At 42.8% G+C, this 12018-nt stretch overlaps 1 protein-coding gene across 1 annotated transcript in view; it reads right to left on the reverse strand.

Moving 5' to 3' along the window:
• Positions 1–12018, reverse strand: part of ABCC4 (ATP binding cassette subfamily C member 4) — a 215960-nt gene that overhangs the window by 101934 nt on the left and 102008 nt on the right. The window contains 7 exon segments of the mRNA XM_032610741.1: positions 631–692; positions 694–775; positions 2487–2581; positions 2977–3014; positions 3835–3975; positions 5330–5539; positions 8772–8868. Coding sequence (XP_032466632.1) covers positions 631–692; positions 694–775; positions 2487–2581; positions 2977–3014; positions 3835–3975; positions 5330–5539; positions 8772–8868 — 725 coding nt within the window.

Below are 12018 nucleotides of genomic sequence, written 5' to 3' on the forward strand. Positions count from 1 at the left end.
AACTTACTACTGAAGCTCCACCTGCTATGTACCACAGAGCCTCTTACATGTCACCAAAAGTCCAATGTAAATTACACAGTTAATTTTATTGAAAAGGATGTTTACATTTCACTAATCTTGGGTTTTAATTAATTTTTCATTACCATTCTAGGTAAACCTCATAGTCACGGCACATGCCAGAGCTCTGTGATTCCACAAGCAGGTGGGAAATGAAAGAAAGAAACACACAGCCTGTCGTGTAGAGATTCATTATAAGAAGGTTCTAGCAGACAACCTACCTTAACAGAATATAACACAGCCAATATTTTAGCAACTAGCCAAAAATATTTAAATATATTTGCATCAAATGTAGGGTGTTTCATTTGCCACACAACAAATCGGTTCCTAAATCATTCTGCAAAGTGAGCATACACTTATCTTTCCACACACACATAAACTGGAATAAAAGCTTATATGCCTCTATATTCAGATATCCATCCTCTCGTAGGCGAAAAATAGCAGCAAAGCTTTTTGTAGAAAATGGATCAACATGCAGTGATTTTCTTCCAAGCATCTCAAATATCAAACGTAATCAGGCATTAAGTGTGATAACAAGACATATTTACTGAGAAACTTGGGTGTCTGACTTACCTGTTGGGTTTCTATCAAAGAACAGTACTGGAGCTCTCAAAATGGACTCGAACATTTGGTGTGCAAGTTTGTGAAGAACTAACAAGGACGTAGAAAACCAACAGGGATCTGGTGATGCCAAAAAGGACGGCAGATACAGTTAACCCTGAAATAGAGAAACCACTCAGCACAAGATCTCTGCCTTTTCTTCAAGGATGCTAAACCATGCCACACAGCTTATAAAGATATTATGTAAATACTTTATTCCATTAAGCATCTGGATTCTGACAGAGTTTAATGCATTCACAAGGTACATTTAAAAAGAATATAAAAATCATGGTATTCCTCTCATTAAACAGAAACCTCATGGGGCAAAACATCAAGTGTAAAATAAAATTTCATTCAAGGATTTCCTAATTCAATTATACATTCTACTAAAAGCTCAGAAGAAAGATAATTTTAAAAAGTAGTTGATGGTCCCTTCTTCGCATTTGAAATCTTACTAATTACAACATGTCTCAATCTAATATTGTGATATGCTTTGGTAAGAGCATGTGAATTAACAGGTAACAGGAGAAATGATTTACTACCATTTCCTTGTAGACAAAGCCCAAGTATCTTTAAAGAATATGACAATACCACATTAATTTTCAAGCAGAAAATCTAATTCTAACTAACTGAATTGTAAGAAAAATACAAATTATAAATATCATCATTTTAAATTCCGTTTTGTTAGTGATATGAGTACTTACTATGCACATAGAAATTATAATACCCTCCCCTAAGATCTTTTGAACTCACAATGCTAAATAGAATAACTTCTGTAATAAATATTCCATCAAGTACTTTTTTCCCTTTAGATGACACAACACTTATTTAAACCCTGAAAACCGCTCAAATTCCTGGATTCCATCAATAGGCACTTTCCTCTAGCCCACCATCCTATATGAATGTATAACAAAATCCCTTCTTCTTCCTTTAAGCCCTCACAGTCCACCAACTGAGAAGGTAAACAGCTAATGGACTTAGATTTCTTAGCAAGAGATCAACGAAATACACACAAAATTTCAGTGAGTACGTTCTTACAAAGATAACTCACTCTATCTTTGCAGAAGGCTTGCGTGAGTATTTCCTGTGGGAATATTTAAAATTTTAGATGAGGATTTCCTTTTAAAAGCTACATATATTCTAGGCACTCTTGTGAAAACAGACAGCCATGTTAATATTAGCCCGGCAAGCCAGAAGTTAAATTAATCGCACAGTTGCGGACACGATAACATTGTGATCTCAAGGTAAGAAAGACTCGGAATCCTAATTCCCAGACACTGGATTTCTCCCTGCTTAGCTTCTCTCTTAAGTAATTAGTGAAGCCCAAGAGATGAGCAATGTGGCGAAGGGGAGTTTTGCATACCTACAAGGGAATAATGCTTTTATTTGGGGGCCCTTGCTGCCAGAGGATTTCATCCAAGGTCCATAAAAGCCAAGGTTTATTCAGAAAGAATTGGAACAATCCAAACCACAGGGTGGGGATCCGTTTCTAATCCTCTTGCCCATCCATATAATGATATAAGATTTAGCTAAAGCAACCTATTAGAATAGACAATAGCCACATATTTCCAGTGGCTGGTTTTCTGAATGTGCAATCCTGGTTTAACTTCCAAAATCCAGTACAGAGCAAATTAAGAGTTTTCATTCAACCTCTCTCTTCTAGTAGATTTTAAAAATAATTATTCTAATTAATTCACAGAATAAATGCGACTCAGACTCTTAATCTGTTAAGACATTACTGAATTACTCCTGGAAGCCCTAGTTGCTCACACAGGCTCATTGTAAGCACCTCAGACTCTCGCATAATAGACCAGATGATTCAATTTTACCTGAGTAAATTCCTAAGTACCGGTATAAATCGAGTTTTTCAGTTACATTTCCTTGTCCATTAACAGTGACATTCAGGGCACTCTGTTCATTCGCCCTACGGAACAGGGAAGAAAAAACATTATGCAATAGATGGAATTAGGTAAATACAAAAAAAAAATTAACCTCGATTTAGGGGTCATGTTTTATGCTGGAAAATGGTTCCCAGCTCACAAGGCCCTGTGTCTGTCTACCTTATAAAAATTCGATTTGAATCATGACTTACAGTTCTCAAAATTGTCTGTAAGGAACCCGCTAAGGGTCAGACATCAGGAGAGACCATGGGAGGGTCGCACCCACCAGCAGGAACTTTAACTTTTCTTCAGGGAAACTATGTGCGGATCAGACGAGGAGGCTAAACAAGCCCCATCCCCCCCGCCCCCATGACTGTGTGGGAAACTGAGAATTCGTGTCGATTTTTTAGCACTTTGGGTCAGACCAGGAATCACTCACCAGTATGAAAGCCACCAATCCTGAAGGACGTAGGCAACCTGGAGCAGGAAACAACAATCACTCAAACACTGACATTACTGACCCCCTCAAAACCCCGCTCACTAGAATGGGTGATGGAAAGGCTCCAGAGAACGGAGACGGTCCTTTCAGCTCAGGTCAGGGGCAAGGCCCACACCCCAGATAACCATAGGTCAGGGAAGGGCATAATACATTTTAAAATCTTTAAAAGACTTCGTATTTTTCCTAGAATCTCTCTGTCACGGAAACACAACACTCAGTAAGTCTCACTTATTTTGCTACGCACATATTAACGCTTTTCAGTGCAAATCCTAGCGGACTGCAAAATACAGTTAATAATTGTATAAATGTCAGGATTTTTCAAAGGAAAAAAGCTTGACAGGTACTGTGATGGTCAGTTTTCTGTGTCAGCTTGGCTAGCCCAGTCTCCAGTGACTCAATGAAACTCTCATCTAGATATTGCTGTTAAGGTATTTCGTAGATGTGGTTCACATCTATCGTCAGAACTTAAGTAAAGAACATTGCCCTGAACAGTGTGAATGGGCCTTCTCCAGTCAGACGAAGGCCTTAAGAGCAATACCTGATGCTTCCTGGAGAAGGAAGAAATTCTGCCTCAAAACTGCAGGGTCAGCTCCTACCTGGGGTTCCAGCCCGCACACCTGCCTTTCTGATTTCAGGTTCACCCAGCTAGATCCCACAATCTCATGGAGTCAGTTTTCTGAAATAAATCCCTTAATACACATATTAAAAATAATAATACAGTAAAATAAATAATACAGTATAAAGAGTATTATAAGTGTCAACCTTAGGGCACAAATCAAAATAAATGTCCTTACTTACCTGAGCTGCGATGTTTACTGGAATAAGGAAAAGGATGATAAGCCAGTGAGCACCGGCTGTGAAGTAATTTTTGTAGGCCTTAAAACCAACTTTTCCTTCCAAACGGCTCTCCTCAGATAGTGTAACCTGTATATTCTCAGTCTGGAAAGGAAAGGCAGTGAGAGACAAAAATATAAATAATGAACCCTAAAATTTTTAGAATTCAACAGTGACCTCCACTGCAAAGCTGTGGGGAAAGAGACACAACTTATATGCTGATAGGAGTGTGCAAGATGGGCCACCTCCTACAGAGAAAGGTGTGGAAGTATCTAGCCAAACCATGTATGCATTTACCCAACCATGCTACTTCTCGGAATCTATTAGAGATAAGGAATACCATTTGCACAATGTTCTTGGGGACCTTTGCTTAAATTAGAACACCATGATTGATAGCCCCCTTACAACATAACTGATTAAACTATAAATGCAGAAGCTTTTTCCAAAATAATTATACAAAATGTTATGTAGCTAAAGTACCCCTCTAGTTTATTTGTGTCACTCAATTATAGAAACATAAAACAAAGTGTGGGTTCAAAATATTAGTTAAATAGAGTAAACTGAGTTCACACTGTGAGCTGGAGACATGTGAGTTTGGATAGCAGGGGAACAGCATATGATCCAAATCTGTTTGGTTCCTGAATTTCAGAGAGGGATTCCTGAGTTTGGAATGTGAGCGACTAATCTGAATACTTATCAGAATCATCCAGGCTCCCGGGTTTGGATAGTGAGGGATTGGATATCGAGGAACACCTGTGCATGTTTCTAAGGGCGATCTAGTGCATTTCTGCATTTCTGTCTGGAGGACTTAGAATACATTATAGAGTCACATGGGCTATGGATGTCCTGGGCTCTATGCTGGCCACTGGAAATGCAAGGTGGATAAGGTGTGGTTCTCGGTCTTGAAAGATAAGAAAGACAGACAAGAACTAACTCCAAAGTGTCTACTATGTGTCAGGTCCTTTGGACATGCTACCTTTGGCCTATCACAGGCCATCTGACAATGGGGAAAAATACCACCATCAGTCACTTGCACTGCCAGAACATTCCAACATGTAGGAAAAGTAGCTGATTTAATGTAAGTCATAGCAGGCTGGGTATGAGGGCTTCTTCAAATTAAGCCTCTGGATGAACAAGGGAAGCCAGGGTCTACCAGAGCAAGTACGATTTTAACTATGGTAACATGAAGAGCTCTAATGTCAATATCACATGCATCCTGGAATTCATAGCAGTAGACCCACTACTGGAGTCCATAAGATTCTCGACCCTACACCCAAAGAACTCTGATCAGGCTTGCTCCCTGCATACTCTTTTAATTCTACCAATTCCACGGAATAAGGCCTAGGCAACTTAGGATCTACTTTGGGACAAACGAAGATGTCAAGAGCGGAGCAGTCTGATGGTCCACAAGTCCACCGAGAGCAGACAGACCAGGGCATTTGCAGGATGACAAACTCACATCTTGGTCCTCTGGAGTGGCATCTTTCAACGAGGGTCTGGAAGACTGTTGAGACCAAACCGAGGACTCGGAAAAGGTGCGATTCCTCAGAGCTGGAGATCCTGGAACTGTAGATGGCTCAGTCTCCTCATTCTCCTTCTTTAAAATGGAACCAAAATCTATCCCAGATTTCAGGAACTCAGTGTACGTCCCCTTTTGCACCATTTCTCCCTAAAAGAACAATAAAGAATTTGAAAGGAATGCATTTGCATGTGATAATACTAATATAATGTAAATACTGATCAAGAGAAGTAAATTAATCTTAAAGTATGATTTTTGTTAAAAAAATGATCCTTAGATCTGAAATTCTGGTTAACAAATCCAGTTCAGTTCAACTGAACTGAGCATTCTGTTCTCTGCCACACCCTGCGTTAGGTACTGGGGGATATGAAAGAAATGTGTGATCGTGAATTTAAAATGCAGACCACTGACGTAACTCTCATGGGCATTTTCAGGGAAGCAAAAAGCACAGATGTTGGTGGGAGTATCAGTATAGTCTGTTTAGACAACATGGGAATTGACAGAACCCATGAGCGGCGTCGCGGCGTCTTCATGGTCTTTACACCCTCCCCACAAACACAGAAGTTACAAAATTCAATATTCCACCTGATAAAGTAGCTAAACAAGGAGGCCCTAAGACTGGGATGGCTCTAATGCCTTGGTACCCCACGCCACAAGTGAAAACTTGAGCCAGAACCCATGCACTTTAGTCTGAGAAAGAACTTAGGAATGAACAACCAATCACAAGCAGCCAGTCTTCTCCAAATCAGGCAACTGCTTCGACTACAGCCAGTCTAATAATTTTCTTTTAACACATGTGACACATCATTGCACAGTTTCCCTCACTTACAAAGTTATATAAAGTAATGTGCAGAAGATTTCTATTTTTTCTATTTTTTCACCATACAAAAAAAGACACAGCTGATTCATTCAGTTGCAAACAAAATATGGAAAATCCCAGGATGCAAAACTAAACAAAGGAGGGCAGCTCTGGTTAAGGCAGTATGGCTGAGTCCCTCTGCTGTGCGCCTGAAACTATCACAACATTGTTCACTGTCTATACTCCAATATTAAATAAAAAGTTTATACATACATACATACATATATATATATATATATATATATATAAAACTAATTTTAAAACGAGAGAATAAAAAAAAAACTAAACAAAGGAGGGCATCTCTGATGAAGGCAAGAAGAAGGTGGGCCAGGACCCCAGCTGATACCCCTCTCACCCTATCCCCTGAGGCGGGCCACTGGGAGAAACCCAGTGGAGCCTTTGGGTACCACCTGACACTGCAGAACTAGAAAATTATTCAGGATATATTGTGTCTTGCTCCACTTGGGAAGCAAAACGCATACACCTTCTTTAAGGAAATTACAACTTTCTACTTAGTTATCTGTAAGATGCACAGGGAAATGACTAGTGGTACAAAGAAAGCAATTTTACTCTGCAGCCAAACGTTGATAATTCTGAAGGGACGGGGAGGCAGTCACCCCCCCTCAATGCTGTGAGAGAGGGACCAGACAAACAGTAAGGATGGACCCCAACTCACCCAAGGGTGCTCACCAGCGGATAACTGCTTGTTCTGACAGTACTAAAGCTGAGGGTGGTCTCCTCAGAACAAGCAATAAGGGGGCCCTGAAACACCCACACACTGGTTATTCTGGTCATCCAGGTTACTGACAATCACCGATTCTGTGCTCCTGGTACTGCTAATGCTGGAGCTTTACCACACTAGCATCGTGTCTCTGCATATGAAATTCATTAACCTCAAGTTGGAAGAATCTGAGCCCCCGATTTAGGGAGGAATAGAGGATCTGCATGTTAATACTCTTGCTTATGGCAGAAATTCATTTCATAAGCGAGGGCCTATTGGGACAGACAAGGGTTCACGATGGAAGTGCTGAGGAACACAGGCAAACAAGGAGTGAAGCATAAAACCACCACTAACTCGGCAAAATTCTCAATAATCTCTACTCAACCCCCAAACATGTGAGTTGTTGTGCATTCAATGAATGGTGGCCCCCAAAAAAAGATATGTTCAAGCCCTAAACATGACACCTCTGAACATGACCTTATTTGGATACAGCTTCTTTGCACACGTAATGAAGGAAAGACGGCGTCATACTGGAGTAGGGATGCCTTAAATCCAATACAACTGATGTCCTTATGAGAAGAGAAGAGCCTAAGACAGACACGAGGACAATGGCCATGTGACATCAGAGACAGAGACTACAGTCCTGCAGCTGTAAGCCAAGGAACCACAAGGAAGGCCGGTGAACCCCAGAAGCTGGAAGGGAGGATTCTCCCCTAGAGCCTTCAGGGAGCGCACAGCCCTGCCAGCACCTTGATTTGGGACTTGCAGCCTACAGAACAGTGAGAAGATACATTTCCGTTGTTTTAAGCCACCTAGTCTTCAGTACTTTGTTATGGCAGCTCTAGAATCTTCTCAACAATACCAAGACTTCTGTTTCTGCTGTTGCCCATCCAGCGAACATTGGAGGAATCTTTTAAATCCCACCTCAGACCACATCACCCCCCTGCTCTGGACCGTCCAGTGGCTTCCATCCCACTTCCTGGCCCGCCGCCCATTGCTCAGAGGCCAGTGCCCTCCACGGCCCCCCCGCTCCCTCTCCTCAGACACGCTGGCCTTCCTGCCGTTCCTCCAACCTGCCAGCTCAGCTCCTTCCTTAGGACCCCCCTCCCCCAGGTGCCTGGATGGCCCGCATGTCCCTCAGGCCGGAGAGGCACCAGCTCCTCAGGGAGGAAGCCAGGATATCAGCCCCACCCCCTCTTTCATCACATCTGTCCCCGTAAGAATGGGAGCCCTGGGAAGGCAGGGCTTTGTCCTCCTGCTGCACACGATCTCACACGTATCAGACACATAAAAAGATCTGAGCACTGAGACAAAGCAACTGGGTAAACCAGCAGAGTGGGCATCTCTAACTGGGGGTGCTCGGTTACCCATTTTAGGATTAATGAAAGATGCTCTTTAGGCAAACTGTATAACAAACAGGTGGATAAAAACATGTCTCAGTATCTCTAATTTCCAAATAATACACTTTGATTTAGGTTGTGGAAGGGGAAAATAAAAAGTTCTAAATCAAATAGCATCATTATCCTTAACAATTTTCACAACAACACTGATAATTCAGCAGCTCTGCAGTAGCACTTTTACACAGTTTAGGGCTTCTGTGGCTTAGAGTGCAACAGGGATATTTCTAAGGGCTTTGGATCCATCCTCAAAGCCATGGATACCGGCTCTGAGAAAAGGGGGGCATAAAACTGAGGCAGAAAAGGGCGTTTACGAAGAATCCAAGGAGAGTGACCTGCAGGGAGGGCTGGCCTTCAACACAACTAAGTGCTAGCAATTTCCACAGACTTTTAGAAATTACTTACATCTTTCAATATCAGAATCTGACTTGCAGCTTTTAGGTACTGCAACTGATGTGTCACCAGGATTGTGATCTTCTGATACAAGGCTTGACAAATACACCTACAAATGTAAAAGGTACAGCATGCAAAAGCACATTAGTGGAGGTGCTCCAAATTGGAAACAGAGAATTTGAAAACATGAGGAAAAGACAAGAGAGCAGTCAAAGTTCTCTACTTCAAATACCAGTATGAATACAAATTAAATACAAATATAAATCAATCAATTCAACTAGGTCCCCAAATCAGCAGCCAGTTTGAATCTAGCTCCACTAAAAAGTTCTAAAAAGCAGTCCAGTGAAAGATGCACCAACCGCTAAGCTGTTTTTCCTGAAACTGATCTTAACAATTATTTACACAGTTCACAGTGGAAAACAATGGAGCAAAACTGAGATTCCAAAAGTTGACTGAATTAAAATACTAATTATTTTATACCTATGCTGAGAATGGGAGAAGAGTGATCTATGTCATATAAAAATGTACACATTTTTCGTAGACAGTTTCCTAGGTGATTGTTTATGACGTACATATTGACCCCCTTAAAAAAGTCACAGCTTCTCAGTAACCTTAGCCAGATTGCATTTTGTAGACATTTCTTCCCAAATAACATTAGATTGAAAACAAATGCCATCATGGCCTTGATCAGTCTCTACAACACTCCCAGTCTCATCCAGGAAGTAAATCTTATTTCATTTGCACTGAAAACTTTCTGAATGTGAAAATGAAAGATGAGACTCCAAATGGTCCACATCACAGTGGAAGTCATCCAGTGGCTCAACCGACGCCAATTCTCTCAGCCAAAACCCCCTCAAATATTCAAACTTCAGTGTTGTTTTTTTTACAGTAACCCCTCAAACTACTCCACATTTTAAATGCAGACCCCTAGGGACTCAGCCCCAGGCTCATCCCAGAGGGGTCTACAACCCCTCTGGGGAAGCTAGTAGCCGGATCCAGGGCCCCGGTGACCACAGGCAGGGCTCCAGGCGTGTACTCTGGGTGCCTGAGACCCTCGCAGAGCAAATCTCAGGGACCTGGGCCACGGCTCAGCCTGCTGAGTGAGCCAGGTGCAGAGTCTGGAGGCAGCAGACTGCAGCTCAATCCCTCTCACGAGCCTGACAGCGTCAGACAAGCTACTAAACCTCAGTGTCTTCATCTCAAAACAAGGCCAATGACAACTCACCCACATGTTCTGAGAAATCAAACCACCAATCCGCTCAGTACACGTCAGCCCCGCCCGCACTCCTCCTAACCCACAAGCGGTCATGTGCTCTTGACTCAGGACAGAAAAGTCCTAAGGGGACACGCTGGACACTGGGTCTGTGATCAGAAGCGAGAGCTCAGGACGTAGACACATACACCATCGCTCCATTATGTCGAAACGGACTTATTTTTACCTTTTGACATGTCTTAGTTCAGATTTTGTACTAAATTTCTTGACCAAGTAAACACATTTTCAGACTTAGCACTAAAGCTTTTCATGGAATTGTTTCTCCTAAATTCAAAATTATCTGTCAATAGCCACTGAAGGCAGATGTTAATCAAATCTAATGGGCTGCCATGTCCAAGACAGAGCTACCCAAAAGTTTTAGAATGTTTTCTTCCTGTAATTCCATCACAGAAAAGGTAATATAAATAATTACAATAAAGTGATCAGTTGATGGCTACAAATTTATTCCTAATTAAGACTTTTAATCCAAATCTCTAGGAAAATAATCTATCTTCCAAGTTTTTAAGAGTAAAGATTTCCAAGACACACCATACAAAAATAATTGATTCAGGGATGAGTTCTTTAAGCATTATTCCTATATAAGGGCTGTGTTAACAGGGGGTACATCCCATAGCAGAGTGAATCAAATAAGAATGAAAAAGAGCACCTATCTACATTCACTCATTCATTCGACAGGCTTTGGTGAGATACCAGACACAGTCTTAACTGTCGAGCATACATCCACAGGTGAAGAAAGCAGACGCTACTCCACACCGTGAACAGAGGGACACACCGAACAAGTATAGAACATGCACTGTCGGGCCGTGATGTGTGCTCTGAAGGAAAAGCAAGGGGGGCTGCTGTCTTAGATGGGGGTGACACGGGAGCCTATCTGGGGAAACGTCCCTAGAAGAAGGCACAGCAGGTCCAAGGGTCCTGGGACAGAACATGCTAGGCTAAGGAACCTTCATGAATTCACAGCTCATAGCGGGGTGGGGAGGACTGATGAATGGTCAAGTGCAACCCACCGAGGGCTGTGGGAAGACAGAAGGGCACAGGCTCCCCCTGAGGGAACAGGAGGGAAAGGCAGGGGCTCTGGCACACAGGGGGCAGTATCTACAGACAGACAGGTGTGAGAAAGGGCCCGTCACAAAGCCGGCACGGCTGGAAGGCCGAGTGGGTGTGAGGGCCAGATGGAAAGGCTGATGGGGGCAGATGGCAAAGGAGCTCGTTCTCCGTCTGAGGACTGGATCTGCAGTCTGAACATGAGGGGGGTCTGTGAGGGGCTGGAGCAGAGAGGGCGAAGCGTGTGGACAGCAGCGTGGGCATCTGACCAGGACAGGCCCGAAGAGCTGCTGACGCGGGAGCCGGGGGCTCTGGTGACGTGGGGCTCTCTGAACCAAAGCGGGATCCACAGCTGGACACAGGTGAGACTGCATCAGTTCACCTAAGGCTCTAACCTTCTGTAGGTGAGAGAAGCCACTTAAGGTTTACAACGTATAGTTGGAAAACTCACAAACCTTCATAACCTTGGCTATAGATTCATGACTCAGGGAAACTGTTAATGGCAAGTAGAAGTGCGCTTCGTTCACTTTAATACAAAACGCTCCCCATTACTAAGCTTCGACACGACCACCATCTTTCAGAGCATCCTGTTCCATCCAATTTTCTAACTCGTTGAGAACATTCTCCAGTTGCTGCCGAGTGATTTCCTAAATTGCATTCGTGCTCCCTGCCCTAAGTTTCCCAGGGAATGTGGTTCTGATTAGCAAACGACCATCTGAACAAGCTTGCTTCTATCAAGTGTACATCCAAGGTTATTAAACCCAACAGCTATAAATACTGCCTCTGTTAGAAGAACCTGGGAGAACTTCTGTGGTAATAAGCACCCTGGGAACAGGGAAGCTGAACTGCCCGTGATGCCAGGAGGATGGGGGTGGGGAACCTCTGTCACCGCACTGGCGCCCTCTCACTGAACCCATGACAAGCCACAAGGCACTTCTATAA

The sequence above is a fragment of the Phocoena sinus genome, chromosome 18 (assembly GCF_008692025.1).
Source record: "Phocoena sinus isolate mPhoSin1 chromosome 18, mPhoSin1.pri, whole genome shotgun sequence".
Taxonomy (NCBI): Eukaryota; Metazoa; Chordata; class Mammalia; order Artiodactyla; family Phocoenidae; genus Phocoena; species Phocoena sinus.